General features: G+C 38.2%; 2 protein-coding genes across 2 annotated transcripts; both read left to right on the top strand.

Annotated features, from left to right (window-relative positions):
* The first annotated feature begins 7,112 nt into the window (after nucleotides 1-7,112).
* On the top strand, nucleotides 7,113-10,037 carry ARA12 (Subtilase family protein). Its single transcript, XM_022052202.2, has one exon. The coding sequence runs from the start codon at nucleotides 7,345-7,347 to the stop codon at nucleotides 9,664-9,666; it is 2,322 nt and encodes a 773-aa protein (XP_021907894.2). The 5' UTR covers nucleotides 7,113-7,344; the 3' UTR covers nucleotides 9,667-10,037.
* An 11,256-nt stretch (nucleotides 10,038-21,293) lies between these two features.
* On the top strand, nucleotides 21,294-21,699 carry LOC110822435 (uncharacterized). The gene has a single exon (XM_022052560.2). The coding sequence runs from the start codon at nucleotides 21,302-21,304 to the stop codon at nucleotides 21,536-21,538; it is 237 nt and encodes a 78-aa protein (XP_021908252.1). The 5' UTR covers nucleotides 21,294-21,301; the 3' UTR covers nucleotides 21,539-21,699.
* Nucleotides 21,700-22,021: the final 322 nt, after the last annotated feature.

Raw genomic sequence — 22,021 nt, forward strand, 5'->3', positions numbered from 1 at the left:
AAATCTACCACAAACATAAAAATCTTACCGCAAATCTATTACTCAAAATCACAATAAATCTGCAACCCTACATGAAATATCATAGTGAAAGATAATTTTACAAACTCACAGCAGACCCACCATCTATACTACTACTAGTTATTACATACTCAATCATGCCAAATGACAAAAACAATATTGCCCGGTTCCTTTATCTGCTAGACTCGAAAATCAGCAACTGCGATCCCGACTCCATCCCTACTCCATCTGTAAATGATACAGAGTGAGTATATATAACTCAATACAGTAAAAATTAAGTTACATACATCATATACAATAATAGGGAACTCAGAGATCCTATATGTACTCCACCTACTTAACCTAATACCTACCCTTGGTAATTTAGAAGATAATGCATGTTAATTGTGACCGCCCCTCGACGTCCCCTAACCGTACCAATACACTCACTCGTCATCAGTATCGGCGATCACCAATAAACCGCCTCTCTCGACCCCTAATAGGCCACACACACACACAGATACTATTCTCACCCGTCACCAGTATCAGCGATCACCAGTAAACTGCCTATCCCTCGACCCCTAATAGGCCACGCACACACCCAAACCCCATTCTTTCCTGTCATCAGTATCACTGCTCACCAATAAATCGTCTACCTCTCGATCCCTAATAGACCACACACACACGCAGAGACCATTCCCACCCGTCACCAGTATAAGTGACCACCAATAAACTGCCTATCTCTCGATCCCTAATAGGCCACACACACACACAGATACCATTCCCACCCGTCACCAGTATCAGCAACCACTAACAAACCGTCTAACCCTCGACCCTTAATAGGCCACGCACCCACCCAAATACTATTCTTTTCTGTCACTAATATTGGCGACCAAACACCCTTTCTCGTCAAAGTCCCCCGACTATCACCACTATCGGCGATCAACATACTTTTTCTAGGTAGCGACAACCAATATTGGCATCCCCTAATGCTACCAACTCAACACAATGTCATCTTGTTCGTGCATAAGACATGCACTAACACTTCACACACTCACACCTGTAACGTTCCCTTGCCAACTCTCACATTTATAGCAGCTATACCAACCCATATACAGCTTATGCTCTCACACCACACAGCTACACCACTCATCCCCTCTCCCTACACAGAGAACCCCCACACCTCTATTCCGACACTACATTCCCTTGGTCTACAACCTCTCTTTTCTCCTCCCAAATCTTCTACATCCACACATACTACTGCCCCTTACCCATATCCACCTCACTCGCCAAATCTCTTATTATCTCCCCCTCCACGACCTACTCTATATACTCCACTCTCAAATCCTGAAATCACCTCTCTCTTCTCCTGTGATCCCCTTCGCAAACCTCCATTCGTGCTCACACACAACATCCCCTCCCTCTTACGAACCTCACTCACACACCACACATCTCCCTTTCTCTCCTCTCGCGACCCCCCTCTATAGACCTCCATTCACACTCACCAACTCCTCTCCTTCACAGCCCCCACTCACACACACCGCACTCCTTCCCTTCCCTCCTCCCGCGGCCTAGCCTCCTCCATACACCCCTATTCACGCACAACATCTCCTCTCTCTCACCGATCGCACTCGCACACACCGTACTCCTTCATTTCTCTCCTCCCGCGGCCTAGCCTCCTCCATACGCCCCCGTTCATGCACAACATCTCCTCTCTCTCACCGACCGCACTCACACACATCGTAGTCCTTCATTTCTCTCCACCTGCGACCCAGCCTCCTCCATATGGCCCTGCTCACACACCACATCTCCTCTCCCTCACAGACCACCCTCACACACACCGCACTCCTTCCTTCATCTCATCCCGCGGCCTAATCTCCCCCATGCGCCCCCTCTCATACACGACCTCACCTCTCCCTCACAGGCCTCTCTCCCACACCACACTTCTTCTTCTTCCTCCTTCCGTGGTCTCCTCCGCACACCTCCACTCACACTCCTACCAACTCCTCCACCTACGGCAAGTGTTCAAATACACATTCACTAAAAGGAAACTTAAAATTACCGTACATCCCATTTCCATCTTCCTTTCTCCCGCTGATCGCACCGTCACCGTCCTCTTTCTTCTTCTCTCTCCCTTCTCATTCCTCTCCGCTTCGGCTCCTCTCTCTCTCTCTCTCTTTCTCGAACCTTCTTTTCCCTCCCCGCTCTCTCTCTTATCTGCTTTCTCTTTTCTTTTTCTTTTTCCTCCCTGGTCTCTCCCTTCTCGTTCCTCTCCACTTCGGCTCCTCTCTCTCTATTTCTCGATCCTTCTTTTCCCTCACTCGTTCTCTCTCTTCTCTGTTTCCTCTTTTCTTTTTTTTTCTTTTTCCTCCCTGTTCTCTCCCTTCTCTTTTTTTTTTTTTTTTTTTTTCTTTCTTTCCTTTCCCTCCCTTTTTCTCTTTTTTTTTTCTTTTTTTTTCCAGTTATTACAAGATGTATATATGATACAAAGATATATATATATTCTTAATATTTTATGTAAATGACCTATTTTCTACTAAAAAATTTATATGTTCTTAATTTACAAAAGTTGATACAAAATTATATTTTCTTGAAGTATAAAAATGTAAATATTATTTGAATTTTATTTTCTTCATAACATTATCTATTTTATTCAGTAAATAAATTATTTTCATATTTTTTAAACTTATCAAAAAATTTTTAATTTCTTAAATTTTCGTCGTAATTTTAATAACATATTATTCCGAAAATAAAAGGTGACAAGCTCTCTTCCTAAAAGAATGAAATCTAAACCCTAGATATTTTTTTATAACCAATAAAACTCTTTTTACTATTATTATGTATTATGATATAATATTATTTATATTAAAATTATTATATATTATGATATAAGTTTTTTTTAAAAAAAAAAAATCGATCTAAAAAATTCACGAAGGCATTCGTTTATATTTTCGTTACTTACCATAAGAAAGTTTGTAACGCCCGAAAAATTTGTTATTTTATTATTATTAAATATTTTTATTAAGAAAAAAAAAAGCGTGCCACGTCAGCAGCCACGTCAGCAGACCCAGTCAGCAGTCATGGCCAACCAGGACCTACCACGTGGCAAGACCACGTCGACCGGGGACGGGCCACGTTGGCGATCCGCGTACGCGAGATCGGACGGCCTAGATCAAGCGTGCGCACGGACGGCCCAGATGCAATCGCACGGACGGCCCAGATTAAATCAAAATGGACGGCTGAGATCAAAAGGCAAAAGGGTATAAATAGAACCCCCACACCTGACCACAAAAACCCTAGCCGCCTGCCCTCGCCGGAGAAGACGAACCAGACGCCGGAGAAGCCGGCCGCCGCCACCCGCCGCCGCAACGGGGAGATTTTCGACCGCCGATCGAGGTAAATTTCATACCCCTGACTCGTTTTTCCACGCTGATTTCTCCTGTGGCCAAATCGGAGCCAAAATCCCGGCCAAACGGCCAGAAAACACGGCTGAAACCCAGCGGCGCCGCCGCGCCCCTCCTTAGTTTTTGCCTCCGATGAGGCCCTTCCCGGCCTCCGTTTGATGCAATTTTTATATCACCGTGATCACCATTCTTTTCTCTACAGGTTGATCGGAGCCGAATCACCAAAACACGAACCTCACCGGAGAGCCGCCGCACCCGAGAGCACCGCCGCCGGTAAGCTTCGGTTTTCCGTAATTTTTTGGCCCCCCGAGGGCCCTAGGGTTGTTTTATCGCAAGGACCGATGCAAGTGTGGCCGAATTCGGCTGGAAATGACCGAAAACAGCCAACTCGAGGCGAATCGCCGCCGTGCCGAAATTGCGATATTGGCCAAAAAGGGGCCCTGGGCCTAATTTGGGATTTTTTGGAACACGTGCAGGTACCAGTAGTGCGTTTCAGTTCCCCGAAAAAAATTCAGGGAAAATTAGGGACAGTCTGTAGGCGCACTGTGAAGCCGTGTTCGGACCCCGAAACGAGTAAGGACCCCTCACCCTATTTCCTATCACGGTATTAAGGTTCAATAATGATAAAACGGTATTTCTTGAATCAACGAATGTGTAAAATTGCTTAAGGTCGCTAATGGAGCCCGAGTCTAGTGTGTTTGTCAGTTAACTATTATTTAGCGTATTTTACAGTTTTAAATGCAGTATGAGGTCTGATGTTTTCATTTCATTGTTTCGCGTGCATATTTTACTGTTTTATTGATTATGGGTTGAATGACTGAGAAACCGATGCTGTATGTTGTCTTGTTTGGCATAATTTACTGTTTGCTTGTTTGTATGTAAATTGATGATGCTGACTGAGGAAAAGGAGAATGAAAGATTATGTAAATTGATAATTGTATAATGTGGTCAGCCTGACTGGATATCTTGGGAGATGGTGGACGGACCGGGTCCGTAGGGAACCCCACCAGGATTGTGGTCTCTCATACCGGACGGGGTATGGAGACCTTATGTGTTTTTGCGCCCATACCGGACGGGGTATGAGGACGGCCCGTTTCACCCTCATACCGGACGGAGTAATGAGGTTTATAGTTTTGGCGCCCATACCGGACGGGGTATGGGGACGGCCCTCGCATTTGATATTTTTAATACACATTTCATTTTAAATTTTCGGGACCGTTACAAAGTTAACAAAGATAATAAAGAGAAGTAAAAGACAAGGTGGTTAGAGTAGGCTGGAAATGAAAAAATAAATAATAATAATAATAATAATAATAATAATAGATAAATAAATAAATAAATAAACTTATGAAGGGGTGCACATGCAGGAGACTATCTGGTCTACATTCGTGAAAGAAACTGGCTGTTGCAATTTTGTCCCCATCCTACAGGAGATACTTTGGGAATTTAATTAATTAAACTGCGAGGTTGACCATTTAACAGAGTGATTAATTAACTAATTAATTAATTAATATACATATAATCAAACCATGTGATTATATAGTTTTAATATACGTCCGTTAATTATAATTTCGAGTGGGATTTTAAACACCACATTTTAATTTTTTGTTTTTTAATTCCATAGTCACAGCATGTGACGATTTGGATAAAATTAAATTTTAGATTTCATGTGTAGAAAGTAATTTAAAAAAAAACGCACTTACCCATAAAAAAAAGTTAAATTACAATATTCTCCTATCAATTTATTTGTAGAGTTTAAACTCTTTTTTAAAAGTAAAAAATTAATATATTTAATTAGATAATATATATTCAATAAGTAAATATTAACATTTAAATAATAATATATACGGAGTGAGTAGTAATTGATGTTTTAATTTATTCAATTATTATTATTTGACTTTTACAAGACTCACATTTTACTACAATATTTAATTCCCAAACTAAAAAGGAGGTGCTTTCAAAGAGGAGTACCAACACGGAACTTAAAATGAAATTTAATTTTACACTAATTTTATAGCTAGTTCAAATTATATATTTTATTATTATTTATTTATTAATAGACAAAGGTGCAATTCACCTAATGATTCATTTTATATACTAAATAACTAATTTTTTTTTAAAAAATAAAAATAAAATCAAACGTAAAAAATATTGATACGATTGTTAAGATCACCATGGCTCATTAAATGCACGGTCATCAAATCAAGTGGTTTGGAAAGTGTTCGGTCATTGTACTGGTATTATAATAATTATTCTCGAGAAGATAATTCAAATTATCATAATTAAAGCTCTAAATATTTTATTTTAATTAATTTAAATTACATACATGACATATTATTTTTTTTTAAAAAAAAATTAATGGGATCAATTCCCATTATTTTAATATAAAAAAGAAGATGCATATGCCCGAATTTTGTTAGAGGCAGATTGCGTACATCAAATTTAAAAACTTGACCCAAAAAAGAATTATGAAATCGTCCAAATAAAGTCTATCTTAATCTTAGACGTGGACGCCTAAAATTATTGAGAGATAATATCGAACAGCATATCTAGAGTTTCAATTTACGATAATAAATAATTTAATTAAATATTTATTTATTTTATATATTTAATACTTAATAATAACTTATTATTATAAATATATTGATAAAAAAAAATTATTATTTAAGATAGAAAGTGCGGTGAGTTAAGTTCACTTACTCGAGCTCACCAAATCAAAGCATAGTCTTTAATAGTGTGAACCAGACACAACTAGGAAAATAATGTTGAACGGTTGATACGGCCGATCTTGACTCGAGGTCATATTTTGGCGAGACAGGGACAAAACGTTTGATAAAAAAAAGTTTTAAAATCGGACGGTTAATAATAAATTAATCAGAACCGCTCAAAGGGTGCACGTGAACCCCGGCCCACACCCCCAAAAAACTCAGAGATGACACGCTACTCCAAAATTTAACAAGCAGCTGGACTGATAATTTAATATTGATCAGTGTATTGACGCGCAAGAGGGTTTTTAGTCAAATATCTTATAATACAAAATTTATTGTCTAAGCTAGTTTTGCAGTTTTGTTTTAAATGAAATTATGCGTTTTATAAAAAAAAAATTAAAAATTCAAATCATGTATATTATAGTTTTAAAAATTTTATTATTTAATTAATGGATATAAGAGCATATGAAGAAAATAAAACGCGGAGTCTGAAAGTCGCCCCGTGAAGTCGTTTTGGTACGTTTATTTGGAGAAGGGAAAGGTTAGTTGGCAGGTAAACCTCCAAATAGCTAACACGTTAATGTTAGTGATTCAGTGAATTATAATGGCGAGTCACCCGTTACTGGAAAATTGAAATTAATTTAAAAGTAAAACATGGAAATTAATAAACAAAGCAAGAATAATACGCTAAGGGACACGCACCCGTGAACCAGAACCTGTAAAAATCAATAATTTGTTTTCTTCAAAAAAATAAAACATTTTAATGGTGCCAGCAACTCTTAAAAGAAAAATTAATGATAAAAATATATATACCCAATAAAGGGTATGTAATGGGGCTTGTGGGTTTACTGGTTGTCTGGTTCTGTAATGCTTTTCTTTTATCTGATAAAGGAAAACTGAAAAAGATAAAGCAAATAAGATAACAGTGGGGGAAAATGAAGGGACTGTGTGAGTGAGAAGATCTGGTATTTATGGATAAAAGCTGGAGTGTCACATGTTTGTTCAAGGCTAAAAAATCAGCTTTCTTTAAATTGTAATTACTATATAATTTCTCGTCTTTTTGTCTCAAAGCAATCATTCAAGGAACCTGACAACTCCCCACCGTCCCCACTTTTCTTTCTCTTCTCTCTTTCACACTCTTCCATCTTCTCTATTTAACAATCTTCCTGGTTCGTCTTCTCTGGGTCTCTTCCTCGCTTAACTCGGAGGGAGTGAAGAACAGAGAGAAAAAAAAAATGGAGAAATGGGTTAATGTCTCTGTTATGATTAATGTATTAGTTGTTCTTCTTCTGGGTCTCTGCAACGTGTTCGATGCGGCGGCGGTGGAGGCGGAGGGGAGTAATGGAAGCAAGAGGACGACTTACATAGTACACATGGCGAAATCCCAGATGCCGGAGAGTTTCACCCACCAGTCGCACTGGTATGACTCGTCACTCAAATCGGTTTCCGGCTCAGCCGAGATGCTCTACACGTACGACAACGTGATCCATGGATTTTCAACTCGGTTAACCTCGGAAGAAGCGCGATTGCTTGAGGTTCAGCCTGGTATTCTCTCCGTCCTGCCTGAATTGAAGTACGAGTTGCACACGACTCGGACCCCTCAGTTCCTTGGACTTGGAGATAACGCCGATGCGTTTCCCGAGTCCAACTCAGTGAGTGAAGTGATTATTGGCGTGTTGGATACTGGTGTATGGCCTGAGAGCAAGAGCTTTGATGACACAGGACTTGATCCTATACCACGTACCTGGAAAGGCGCGTGCGAGTCAGGCACCAACTTCAGTGCCTCGAATTGTAACAGGAAATTGATCGGTGCAAGGTTCTTCGCCAGAGGTTACGAGGCCACGATGGGCCCGATTGATGAATCCAAGGAGTCGAGGTCACCGAGAGATGACGACGGTCATGGTACCCACACGTCGACGACCGTCGGCGGGTCGGCGGTATCCGGAGCCAGCCTATTCGGGTACGCTGAAGGGGCGGCGCGTGGGATGGCGACGCGCGCAAGGGTCGCGGTTTACAAGGTCTGCTGGCTGGGTGGTTGTTTCAGCTCCGATATATTGGCCGCCATGGACAAGGCCATCGAGGATAACGTTCATGTTTTATCCATGTCGCTTGGTGGAGGCATGTCTGATTATTACAGGGACAGTGTGGCGATTGGAGCTTTTGCGGCGATGGAGAAAGGGATCCTGGTTTCTTGCTCTGCCGGGAATGCTGGTCCGAGCCCGTACAGTTTATCGAACGTGGCGCCATGGATCACAACCGTAGGTGCAGGCACACTGGATCGTGATTTCCCGGCGTTTGTAAGTCTCGGCAATGGCCAAAACTACTCCGGCGTGTCCCTTTACAAAGGCATGTCTCTGCCCGGAAAGCTGTTGCCATTTATTTACGCCGGCAACGCGAGCAATGCGACAAATGGGAACCTGTGCATGATGGGTACTTTGATTCCAGAGAAAGTAGCCGGAAAAATTGTCTTATGCGATCGAGGAGTTAACGCTAGAGTTCAAAAAGGACTTGTCGTCAAAGCCGCAGGTGGCACCGGGATGGTTTTAGCCAATACTGCAGCAAACGGTGAAGAGCTAGTGGCGGACGCCCACTTATTGCCGGCGACGGCAGTGGGTCAAAAATCCGGCGACGCAGTTAGAAAGTATTTAATGTCAGATCATAACCCAACCGTCACAATTCTCTTTGAAGGGACCAAAGTGGGGATTGAGCCGTCGCCGGTGGTGGCTGCCTTTAGCTCGAGAGGACCCAACTCAATCACGCCGGAAATTCTGAAGCCGGACTTGATCGCACCAGGAGTCAACATCTTAGCAGGATGGTCGGGATCTGTGGGACCCACAGGGTTGGCAACGGACGATCGGCGCGTGGAGTTCAATATTATTTCCGGCACCTCCATGTCGTGTCCTCACGTGAGCGGCCTCGCAGCTCTGGTCAAAGGCGCTCACCCAGATTGGAGCCCGGCGGCAATCAGGTCAGCCCTCATGACCACCGCCTACATAGTCTACAAGAACGGGAACAGCATTCAAGACATCGCCACCGGGAAACCGTCTACTCCATTCGACCACGGCGCCGGACACGTCGATCCTCTGGCGGCGTTAAACCCAGGACTGGTCTACGATCTCGCCGCCGATGACTATCTTGGCTTTCTCTGCGCATTGAATTACACAGAATCACAGATCAACAGCGTAGCAAGAAGACAATTCACATGTGACGCGAGCAGGAAATACAGTGTGAATGACCTTAATTACCCATCATTCGCAGTCAACATCGACCCGACGCGGATGGGCAGTGGTGGCACTAGCGTGTTCAAATACACGCGAACTCTTACAAACGTAGGCTCACCAGGAACGTACAAAGTTTCAATGTCATCGGAAACGACAGCTGTCAAGATCTCCGTCGAGCCGCCGACTTTACAGTTCGGGGAAGTGAACGAGAAGAAAACATACACCGTCACCTTCAGTGCAAGCTCCATGGCTTCTAATACCAACTCCTTCGGTCGACTAGAATGGTCAGATGGGAAACGGACTGTTGGTAGTCCAATTGCGTTTAGCTGGACTTGAATAGGAAGGAGAAGACAATAATAGGTTTTCAAGATGAATTTGGTTCTGCACTCGGCTCAAAAGAGAAGAGTGTAATGTAATCAAATGTGTACTGTTAGTTTTACAGAATCTCGATGTTATTGGTTTTTATCATCCAGCTGATAGTGGTGGCTGGTTTTTAAGGTTTGATTATGTTCTCTGAGAAAGGAAACATAGAAAGAACAAACAAGAAGAAGAGGAAGAAGAAGAAGAAAACCAGGAAATTGAAATTGGTCTGTTTTCTTGCTCAGTGTACAGATGATGACAATTTGTATGCGACTATAAATATGCATGCTTAGTTGATTGTTATAGTTTGAAGTCCTCATAATTAAGTCAAGAATTTGCTCTAATAATTCCTAAATTGTTATTGATTTCAAATTCTACTTTCTTTTTAGGGTTTAAAAAATTACTACAGTTTGTTTTTATTATTAAAAAAAAAAAAGAAGAAAATTTTAAAGATAGTATTTCTCAGTCAAATAATTTGTTTAAGAATTTTTAACCCGAAAGAGAGAAACTAAGAAAGCATAGTAGTGTTATTGAATTATGTGGGTACAAACAGAAAAAAAAGAATAAGACCCCTCATTCGTTACATAGCAATTACAGCTGTTTGTCGTCTTTAGCAAGAACATGATGAGCCCTTTAGCTTTTTACTATACATGCAGATCAGAAAAATGCTTAGTTCGTAAACATAATTACTAAATTCTACATTTTATTCATGTTAATTTTCAATAGATATTAAAATAAATCTAATAATTAGAAGGCCTTTCCATTAATATGTACAATAGTTAAAAATTTTAATATATAATTAAAATCAATTAAGAAGCATATTTTTAATAGTTGTTTATTTTAATATAATATAATAATTCAAACTATTTATCTATAATATTTTTTTCTTTTTATGTGAGTATAAGATAAATTTGATCAAATTTTTATTCAAATTAAAATTTTTAATTTTATCTAAAAGTTCAGGCCCCTAAGGATTCTTACATTGTAACCTAGAAATAGTGGAATAGCACAATACTAAAATTTATAATTTAGCAGAAGTAATTTAGAGTTTATTCTCACATTCCTTGCACAGTTTATTTAAAATACTTAATAGGGTTATAAGAATGTCTTTGGAAGACATAAATGAAAAAGAATAATAAAGAAAATAAATGTGATCAACATCCGCTCGAAACTGGAGAAACGAAGAGTCAATCTTCTAACTAGTTTTCTTGTTGTTCTGGATTCGCATCTTGGTCGTCTTGATCTGAAATGGTTAATAATAGAAGTTGAATTACACTAACTCAGTAAAAATATCAATGTCTTACCATTGATATGGAAATCAAATATTTGTAGAAATCGTAAAACAACAAATTAAGCTCATTTTTAATAAAATCCGTTTAACTAAAAATGTTAATTTTCTTAACTCACCCGTACGTTCTTAAATATTATTTATTGAGGTAAATATCAGGATAGTATCCTACAACGCGTATTCCAATGACATATAATACTTAACGTTTCATTATTTTTCCAAATTGAATTCCTATCTCATTCATCTTTATCATTTTACCTTGACTACCGGTGCCGCTTAGGGGCCCATAAGGGTCCCTCCACTACACGTGAACACGAGCATTCATTCTATAATTAAACGATCATCCTTATACTCCGTCCGATAATAGGCGCCAAAACACACAACTACCTTAATATACCGTTCGATATGAGCGTAATTAAAAATAATTCTCAACCCCTTTTAGTATGAAACTTTTCAATCTCGTTCGACTGAGAGTAATGTCCATAGTAAGGTTTATCCTATGCAGCAAGTCTGTACACTTCTTTCCAAGACACCCGGTAAGCGCTTTTTATTTGACACTATTAATTATGCATATGATTTCTTTTATTTGTTATTTAACCCTAAGAGACACGTCATCTGTATCCCAACCACGTGAATAATGAATTCACATTTTAGGGTAAGTACATGAAATAAACATGCATCATACTAATACAAATCTATTAAACGCACAATTGAATAATAGGACAAAATGTATAAAGAGATCTTACCACGTTCGCTGTAGAATTCAGAACAAATATATCAAAATAAATAGTACAGTGAACAAAATAGCATAATAAATAATAGTAGAGATATTTATTGCAATTAAAACTCAAATAGATGTAAACTGACCAGTTACTTGCTCTATTGGCAACCTATACTTTAGTCACTTAGAGGACCGCATATTAACTAAATTTTCCATTTATTTATCCGTTTATCTTAAATTTTACCGAATAGGAAAAATGGGTGAGGGATTCTTACTTTAAGTCAATGTCCAGAACATCGTCTTTTTCACTACGTTTTCCAATGATTTTTCAGTTCCTAAATTTCTTGGATTTTCTGCTAAAATTACAGCTTACGAAAAAAAAAGTGAAAATATGCAAAAAAAACTGCCAAAAGGACAAAAAAATCTCACCGGGGGGGTCGGATTAGGTTTTTGGCGTAGTGGCACTGCCATGCTCCACTGTTGGGTCCCCTTTCTCTGGAGGTTCCTCCTCTCAGTTAGGTCGTTTTAAACTAGTTCTTCATAAACACTTGTTTAAATCATGATTAAGGGTGTCTATCGATGGAAAAAGGGGAAAAATTAAGGCTTACCAGTGTATTTCAGTCTCTAGTGCGGTGGCTCAGCTAGGCTCTGCCATTCCTTTCTCGTGGTTTGTGGGTTTTTCGGTCACCTTGCATCGAAAACAAGTTATACGGTTGAAAGGGAGGAAAACGAAGTGAACAAAAACCGAATACAACTTACTAAAGCATTTTTTGGTCTCTAGTGTGGCGGCTTAGCTGAGCTCCGTCGTTCCTTCCTCATGGGTCGTGGTTGTTTTTGCCTAATCTGCATAAAAAACATGTTAAAGGGTTAAAGCGCAGAGAAATGAAAAGAAAGAGAAGAAAAACTGCACTCACGGATGTGATTTAGGTCTCCAGTGCGGCGGTGTCGGTGGCTAGGCTTCTCCTCCACTTGCCTTTTTTCTTCTTCTCCGGCGAGTAGGATTGTGGATAGGGCTAGGGTTTCGATGGAAAAGGCTTATAAATACTCCCCTTCCCTCGATCTAGGTCGTCCATCTAGGTCCGCACGGTGCCTCCTCAGCCGTTTAACCACGCCTAATAGGGGGATAAATCTGGGCTATTCAATCAAAGACGTGTGGACCATCCGATCACACTTATTTGGGAAGTCAATCCGTACCATTCGTGTGCACAAGACTGAACACAAGCCATTGGATCAGCCAGGCATGCGGATAGCTTGCGTGGCTCCCGTATGAAGCCCATGTCAGCATGTCCACCATGCAGCGTGTTCTGACTTATTGTGCTACTGACATGGCTATCCCATATGGCTGCATTTCTCCTTTTCATGGTTTGGCCCTCGTCTTCAAACTTTTTTCTCAAATACACTCTCCTTTTATTTACAGTTTTGCCATGTTTTCTAAAATTATTTTCACATTCATTCAAAATTCATATTTCTTAAAAAAATTAAAATTAACTATTATTATTATTATTAAAAAATATTAAATTATGTCATCTCGAACCTAAATCTTGAGCTCAGAATATTACAACTCTTCCCCTTTAAAAAAATTTGGTTCCTCAAATTATTGCCCCTAGTCAATCAATTGAGGAAATTTGAGCCTGAAGTTTGATTCCAACTCCCAGGTGGTCTTGTACTGAGAGTGATTTTATCATAAGATCTTGGTAAAAGGGATTTGTTTGTTGCGAAATACTCTGCTTTTTCGGTCCAAAATACTAACCGGTACGTCTTCATAAGATAAATCCTCCTGAAATAGAAGTGGTTTATAAAACAAAACATGCGAGATATCAGGGTTATACTTGCGTAACATCGACACAAATAAAATGTTATGGACTCTGAATATATCTAGAGATAGTGCTAGTCTATAAGCGGATATCCCAATTTTATCCAAAATTTCAAATAATCTGATGAACCAGGGATTCAACTTTTTCCTCTTTCTAAACTTGGTGGTTCTCTTAAAGGGGGTGACCTAAAGGAACACTCAATCGCATTTTTCAAATTCTAAACATCTCCTTCGTGTGTCTGCATAACTTTTTTGTCTATTATGAACCGTTTATATATTTTTCCTGATCTTGGCAATTTTCATTGTGGTCTCATTTATAATATCTAGGCCAATTAATTTTCTGTCACCCTCCTCTTCTAAATAGATCAGTGACTTACAAGATCAGTCATACAATGCCTTATACGGAGTCATACCAATACTTGTCTGATAACTACTACTGTAGGCAAACTCTATCAAAGGTAAGTGGTCGTCCCAGTGCCCTCTGAAATCTAGAATACAAGCCTTGAACATATCCTCCAGTGTGCGAATAGCTCGTTCTGATTGCCCATATGTTTGGGGGTAGAATATTATACTAAAAAAATAATTTCGTTCCCATTACTTTTCGAAGTCTTGTCCAAAACTTAGAGGTGAATCTAGAGTCTCTATCTGATACCACTGTCACTGGAATTCCATACAGTCTGACTATCACTCGAATATAGATTCTAATTAGCTTGTCCTAGGGATATGTTATTCTGATAGCCAATAAATGGGAGGAATTAGTGAGTTGATCAATAGTTACTCAGATAGAATCGTGACTCGAACATGACTTAGACAATCATATTATAAAGTTCATGGTGATATGTTACCATTTCCATTTTGGAATTGGCAGCGGTTGAAGTAACCCATCGTGTTGGTATATAAGGAATTTTTGGAGATGAAATCGACAATTTTTTCTTTTATTCCGCTCCACCAGAATCGAGGCTGCGTGCTTTGGTATATCTGCATACCTCTTGGGTGCATGGAGAAGTTTAAACTATGAGTCTCTGTCATGATATCTCTCTTCAACTTGTTGTCATTAGAAATACATAATCTATCTTGGAACCTGAGCAACCCATCTACAGAGACTCGAAACTCTAAATTTAAACTCTGTTCTATGTTATTTCTGAGAGCTACTAGAATAGAATCGACCAGTTGAGCCTCCCTTATTCTCTGCATTAACTCGTGTTGGATTGTTAAGTGATCTAGACATGTAGTCCTTTTTAAAATTTGGAGTTATATCTACTGTGTGGCTTTTATCATCCTACACTCAAAGATCATTATGTGAGCTAATATACCTATATTCTTCCTACTAAAGACATCAACTTCCACATCACCCTTGTCCGAGTGGCACAAGATCTTATAATGGTAATCATCAAAGAGTTCTATCCAACACCTCTTATGCATGTTTAGGTCTTTCTGGGTGAATATATGTTTTAGGCTCTTATGGTCCGTATAGACTTTAAATGTTTTCCCATACAAGTAATGACGTCAGATCTTTAAGGCGTGGATAATGGCAGAATACTCCAAGTCATGGGTGGGGTAATTCTTTTCGTGAAATTTCAACTCTCTAGACCCATAAGCTATGATCTTCCCGTATTGTATCAAAATACAACCCAATCTTTGGTAGGACGCATTACTATATATTGTATACCCACTTGTTCCAATTGCCAGAGCCAATACTGGTGCAGTAGTAAGTCGTTCCTTAAATTTTATAAAACTCTTTTCACACTCCTTATTGCACTCGAACTTAACATTTTTTTTTGTTAGTCGTATCAGGGGGGGGGGGGGGGGGGGCTGCTATACTTGAGAATCCTTCTACAAACATGCAGTAATAACATGTCATATATAAGAAGCTTCTAATTTTCTTGACAGAGGTCAACTGCTTCTAATCCATCATTGCATCAATCTTGTCGGAATTTACTAACACTCTATCTTTTGATACTATGTGTCTTATGAAGGAAATCTACTCAAGCCAAACTCCATAATTACTCAACTTTGCATATAGTTGCTTTTCTCTGAGAACCTATAAAATTTGAGTCAGATGTTGAGTGTGTTGCTCTTTACTCTTAGAGTAAACCAAGATATAATCAATGAAAACTATAACAAACTGATCCAAGAATGGCTTGAAGATCCTGTTCATCAAATTCATAAAAATTGTAGGCGCATTAGTCAATCTAAACGACATGACAAGAAACTCATAATGCCCATACCAGGTCCTGAAGGACGTCTTAAGAATATCTTCTACCTTCATCTTCACCTGATGGGATCCTGAATGCAGATCAACTTTGGAAAAAATCTAGGCACCGTGCAATTTATCGAAAAGATCATCAATCCTGGGGAGGGGGTACTTGTTCTTGACTATGACCCTGTTCAATTCTCTGTTATTTAAGGATCCATCATTTTTTCTTGCGAACGTGACTCTGGCACCTTAAGAGGATATGTTATGTTAGATGAACTCATTATCTTACAACTCTTTGATCTATTTTCTCAGTTCTTCTATCTCGACACGACTCATTCTGTAGGGGTCAACTGAGATGAGTTAGGTATCGGGCTGAAGATCTATGACAAATTTGACTTCTCAATTTATTAGCAGTCTTGATAGTTCATCAGGGAATACGTCTGAAAAATCTTGGATAATAAGAATTTCTTGAATGCAAATATCTTTCTTTGGTTTACCTAGCGTGGAAAGTATAGCTAAGTTAAAGACATTCGATAAACAATACAGTTACCATATGTCAACAATATTTAAAATTTTATTAATTCATGAAATATTATTAGTTAGAAATGTTAAATACAAACTTTTTTTTAGAAACAATCCACAATAGTGTGATATGCTGCTAACCAATTCATTTCTAGAATTACATCAAAATTACTTGTGTCAAGTGTTATTAGATCTACACTCAATTCCCTACCTATTATTTCTATTATACAAGGTTTATATATAACATTCTCCAATAATGTCCCATTCCTAGATATAAACATAAAGAGTACAGAATCAAGACTTTCAAGTACCACATTTAAATTTTGAGTAAAAGCATGTGAAACAAAATAATGTGAACTACCAATATCAATAAAAATATGTGCAAGGTGGTTGCAGATAGTGTATATATCCTGTATCACATCGGGGTTGGTTTCAGCATCCTGGTGGGTGAGTGTATAGACTTTGCCCTGGACTATGGTTATGGTCTAATTCTAATTCTTCAAACACTCTCTTACGTAGTTTTGGACACTCCTCTATATGCGACAAGTATTGTTAAGGCAATAACAAGGTCGATCTCCATGATCTTTACCACAGTGTTAACAAACCTTGCCATATCCTGCTATCAGGGCCTGTGGAGGAGTCTGAGTTGCAGGCCTTGGTCTCTTGTTCCGCTGGCTTAGTGCAGTAGGTGCTGGCCTACGATGTAGAACTAGGGGCCTAAAGTTAGCCACTGTCGGGAAAAAAATATAGAAGTTCCTCTCTATCAACTGTGCCTTAGCCAATACCGTTAAATATGTGTCAATCTCAAAGACATACAACTGTGGTCTGATCTCAGGATGAAAACCCTATTCAAACCTTCTTGCCATCATGCCTTCACTTGTCATGCTCGCAGGAGAGTATCAACATAACTCTAGAAATTTCTGAGCATATTCTGATACTGATAAATTTCTTTAAATCTGGTGAGCAAACTCCATTTACTTCAGATGTCAGAGGTGTTCTGGAAAATACTCAGCATTAAAGGCTGTAAAAATTTACTCCCAAGTGACTGGAGTGAGTAGAGTACCCTGCTTTAGTTGCCACCAACGTCCTGCCTCACCTACGAGTATGTAAGTGGCAAAGATAACCTTTTGTTCAGGAACTTCTTTAAGAGTCGCAAAGGTCTTCTCTATCTCTACTAACCAATACTTAGCTTCTTCAAAAGTGGATGCCCTTACAAAAGTAGATGGATTAAGTCTTTTATACCTCTCGATGTAGCCGGAATCCATCATGGGCAGAGCTGGGTCCTGCTGAAGGAGACCTGGATTATGCTAGTGAGGAACCAGGTGGCCCTGCAGAGACACCAAATTATATGGTGGAGGCACCGGATTGTACTGTGACGGTACTGAATGATATTGTGGAGAAGTAGGGTTACACCATGGTGGTATTGGATCCACTCGGTATGGAGGTGGCCTTATACTATACAAATGGTGAAGGGGGATCAAACAACTCCCTTATCTCCTCCTTGGTTTGCTGGGCAGAGATGTAACACTCTAAATTAGTTTTTTTGTAATTTAGGATTTTATTATAAATACAATAAAATAATTTTTTAATTTTTTTTATTTATTTAGAGTAAAAATTGAAATAAAATTGATAGAAGATTAAATTGAAAATAATTTTGGAAAAAAATAGGTGAAAGTTTGGATTTTGGGGGTATTTTTGAACCGGACACTCACCCACACTGTTACCTCCTGATAATACCCCCATTCGTCACCAATATCGATGACCCCTTTTTCTCACTACACAACCCAATTGGCCACCCACACACATACTGTTACTATTTCCTTTCGTCACCACTATCGGCGACTCAACTCATTTCCAATTTAATAACTCCCAGACATCACCAATATCGGCGACCGGCTTAACTTCTTGGGTGACAACAACCAATATCGGTGTCCTAACCTCGACCATAACTAATGCCACCTCACCCTGTCCCTACTCAATATGCCACACATACATGCATACCTAACCCACACACCAGTCATTCCAACTTCAGTTATTGCCAAACAACCAACATTTTCATACAGTTTTCAAATTTACAAGCATATTTTTATAGTGTACACCAATACACACCAACACCAATACACATCTATACAAACACACACACACACACAAACCTTACATACGCATGCTCAATGTTCCCTAACCGTCATCCCAATCCCCTTTCTCTCCCACTCACGTCACCCCTCACCACACCTGTCACGGCACTCTTTCCCAATATTCCCGCTCTCAGTCCCTCTCTTCCCTCCTCTCTGTGTTCTTCGGCTCATAGCACCCAACTCTCTATCATTATCACTTTCCAAACATTCCCGCTCTCAGTCCCTCTCTACCCTCCTCTCTATGTTCTTCGGCTTATAACACCCTACTCTCTATCATTATCACTTTTCAAACTTTCCCGCTCTCTTCCCTCCTCTCTGTGTTCTTCGGCTCACAGCACCCTACTCTCTATCCTTTTCACCCACTCTCTGTGCCCTACTCGACCATCCGCAGCCGTTCTCCCTTCCTGCCTCCCTATTTCTCTCAATATTTTGCCTCCCACTCTCCTGTTCATTTTCCATTTCTTCCGACTCACCCTTCTCGTACCAGTTCACCTCTCCTCCCCACGAATTCCTTTTTAGCTATTCACTCACCGTCCTCCTCCCACCTTTTCGCAACTGAAATCCTTCATTCACTCTCTTGTTTCTTCTGTCATCTACTTCCTTTTCTAATTCCTTATATTGTCCCGACAACGCACTTCAGTACCTATCGACCTCTCCTCCCACAGCTTTCTCTACTTCTCTCCACTCACGATCCCAACCAAACTATTCTGCCACTTATCGTCTCTGTCCACTCTCCACTCATGATCCCAACCAAACTGTTCTGCCACTTACCGTCTCTCTCCACTCTCCTATTCCATCAGTCACCTATCTCCTATTTCCATTTCCTTTACTGTCTATACATTATTTCAAAATTTGCATAATCAAATCTGTATTTCACCATCATCCTATATTCGAAATTTAAATTCATCATACCTTCGGTCTCCATCGTCCTCCACATTGCCACAGCTCACTCCGTCGTCTAACTCGTCTCCTCCTTCTCCAGTTCCCTTTCCTGTCCTCGACCGACTCCTCTCTTCTTGTACTAGGGTAGTGTTAAGGCAGGATGTAGGTGGTATAGATAGGGTACCTATGGAGGTACTAGATTTGCTGTTGTTATATGTGTTACTGATAACCAAAACTGGACTTTCGGGGTAGATTAATGATGGCTAGTTCTAGGGTGGTTTTAAGGTATGACTTGGGTTGTGTATGAGAAATGCATATAGACATACTGAATTTCTTGTCATTGCATATTTTACCTGCAACTTGATTTTTATCGTATTGAGTTATGTGAACTCACTTCTTATCATTAATAGATGAAGTAGGGATGAAGTCGGGATCTGAGTTGCTGGTTGCTGAGCCTAGCCTTTAGCGCCATAGAGCAAAGGTTTTCTTTGTGGCGGGTTGTAGTGTGTAAAAGTTTATATTAGTATGGATACTGTTTGCTGGAGGTGTATGATATGGTTTTGTCATTTGATGTATATGTAGAATTGTAAGTTTATATTAGGTTTGAACAATGAAATGTGGACAAGTTTTCTTTGTGTGTGATTAAACTGGCATGGGACTTACGTGTTGGGTCATGAGATTGTTTTATCTTTTGCTTTCGAAAGAAAAAAAAAACGGGGCGTTACATAATCTGTATAAAATGTATAATAATTTAAACACTATTTCAAATAGAAGCGTAATTAAATAGAATAAATAAAAATTATTAAAATAAAATGACTTTCTAGAAATAAGGTTTGAAATAGAGATAATTATTAGTAACAACAAGTCAGAATGAATTAGAGATTTGGATCCTTTTTCTCATTCGCTAATTTTTTCTCTTATTTCACTATATTCTGAAAATTAACTTGTTTCAAACAATTACATTTGACACTTATTATCAAACAAGGTATGTGAACGACCAGTTATTAAATAGATTAAATTTTAAATTCACATGTAGTGAGAATCCCTATGGACCCTTAGGGATACCAGTAAATAAGTAAAAAGATAAAGTTTGATTATTATTGGTTTCTTAAAATGTTTAATAGATTGCTATCTTGATTCCTCTTTCACAATGTGTATTTTAGAACCTAAAAAATTAATATGAAACTAATGTTTTAAAAAAAAAATTAAATAAATTTACTTAAAAAGAAAAATTACTCTATTGGTTATTTTATAATTTTTATAAACTTTTAATTTTTCATATCGATTGTAAAATGTTGATATTTTTATTGAGTTAGTGTATCTCATATTCTTATTTAACAATTTTATATCAAAACAAGTAAAATTCGAATTCTGAACAGTAAGAAAATTAGTGATTAAAGATTGTCTATCGTTTTTCACCAACTGTGTTGCAGAGGTTGATCTTATAGATTTTTAGTTATATTTTTATTTTAGTTATTTTAATTCTTTAAGAGATATTTTCTTAAGTTTATTAAATATTTTAATTTAACTGTGTAAAAAATATAAATCTTATATTTTTAAGTATTTTCTATTGATATTTTATTAATTTAATATTTTTATTCAATTAAATTTTAAATCGTTAGAGCAAAATCAATTACTTTTTTATATTTTAATTGAACACTATTTTTTATTGTTATCAAAGTAGAGGAATGAAGTATGGTGGTAAGAAAAATAGCAAAAATAAGTGCTTATATTAACTTAATTTTTATTATTTTTAAATATACTTTTGGTTATTTTATGATCAAATAAAACCATAACTATATATAGCACAAATTTTGACTTTATAACCTAAACTCTCTAATATAATATAGAATACTAGTAGTTGTAAGCATATGGATATATAATTAGATAATTAAAAGCAAACGTGGAGAGATGAGTGTTTGACACGTGGCCACCAATGTTTGAATGGTGACACGTGGAACTCAAAAGCGAACACGTGGCATAACACGTTGCACGTACATTGAGATCCAACAATGTAATATAAAGACCAAGCATAGCTTCAGAATTTTCAAACATGGAGAAGAAGAAACCAGAAAATACGGCGGAGGAGGAGAAGACAGAAAATAAGAATGAAGAAAGGAAAGAGGAGGTGCCATTAGAGGCAAGTCCTTACGTCAACTACAAAGATTTGGAAGATTACAAGCGGAAAGCGTACGGAACTGAAGGCCACCTTCAGCCCAAGCCTGGCCGTGGCGCTGCGGCCTCCACCGATGCTCCCACTTCCACTCTCGCCGCCACTCAAGACCGTTAACCTTTGGGAGTTCCGTAATTTGCTGTTGGATTAGGTGTTTAAAATTACTAAAATGCCATTACTAAAGAGCTACTATGAAAATTTATGTTTTGGTTTTAGTTCATAAAAATTTTGCAAATATGGTTTTAACGGTTAATTAAGATAGCTTTTAGTTTTATTAATTTGAATATAATTGTCCTTTTTCTCTCCCTATAAAAAATAATAGGTTTTTTTGTTATTTTTCTATTTTAAGAAAATATTTTAGTTTAATGTATTAAATAAGTTCGGGCTTTTTTAAATTTTAATGTTCGAATTTAGAAGAATTTTCATTTTTGATAATTGAGAATCAATTTATTCTTATGAACTTTATTAATTAATGAAATAATGTGTTTTTTGTTTTAAGATAATAAGAATAAAATAGAAGATATAAAATTTGAATAAAAAATAATTAAAATTAGGAAAAGTGACATGCTAATATATTTGCGTATGGTTAAATTTTTAAAG

This window comes from Carica papaya, chromosome 4, assembly GCF_054855325.1.
Source record: "Carica papaya isolate Zhongbai chromosome 4, ASM5485532v1, whole genome shotgun sequence".
NCBI classification, from domain to species: domain Eukaryota; kingdom Viridiplantae; phylum Streptophyta; class Magnoliopsida; order Brassicales; family Caricaceae; genus Carica; species Carica papaya.

Bases quoted from the DNA above. Each gene is read 5' to 3' on its own strand.
- LOC110822435 (XM_022052560.2), top strand. From the start codon at position 21,302: ATGGAGAAGAAGAAACCAGAAAATACGGCGGAGGAGGAGAAGACAGAA.
- ARA12 (XM_022052202.2), top strand. From the start codon at position 7,345: ATGGAGAAATGGGTTAATGTCTCTGTTATGATTAATGTATTAGTTGTT.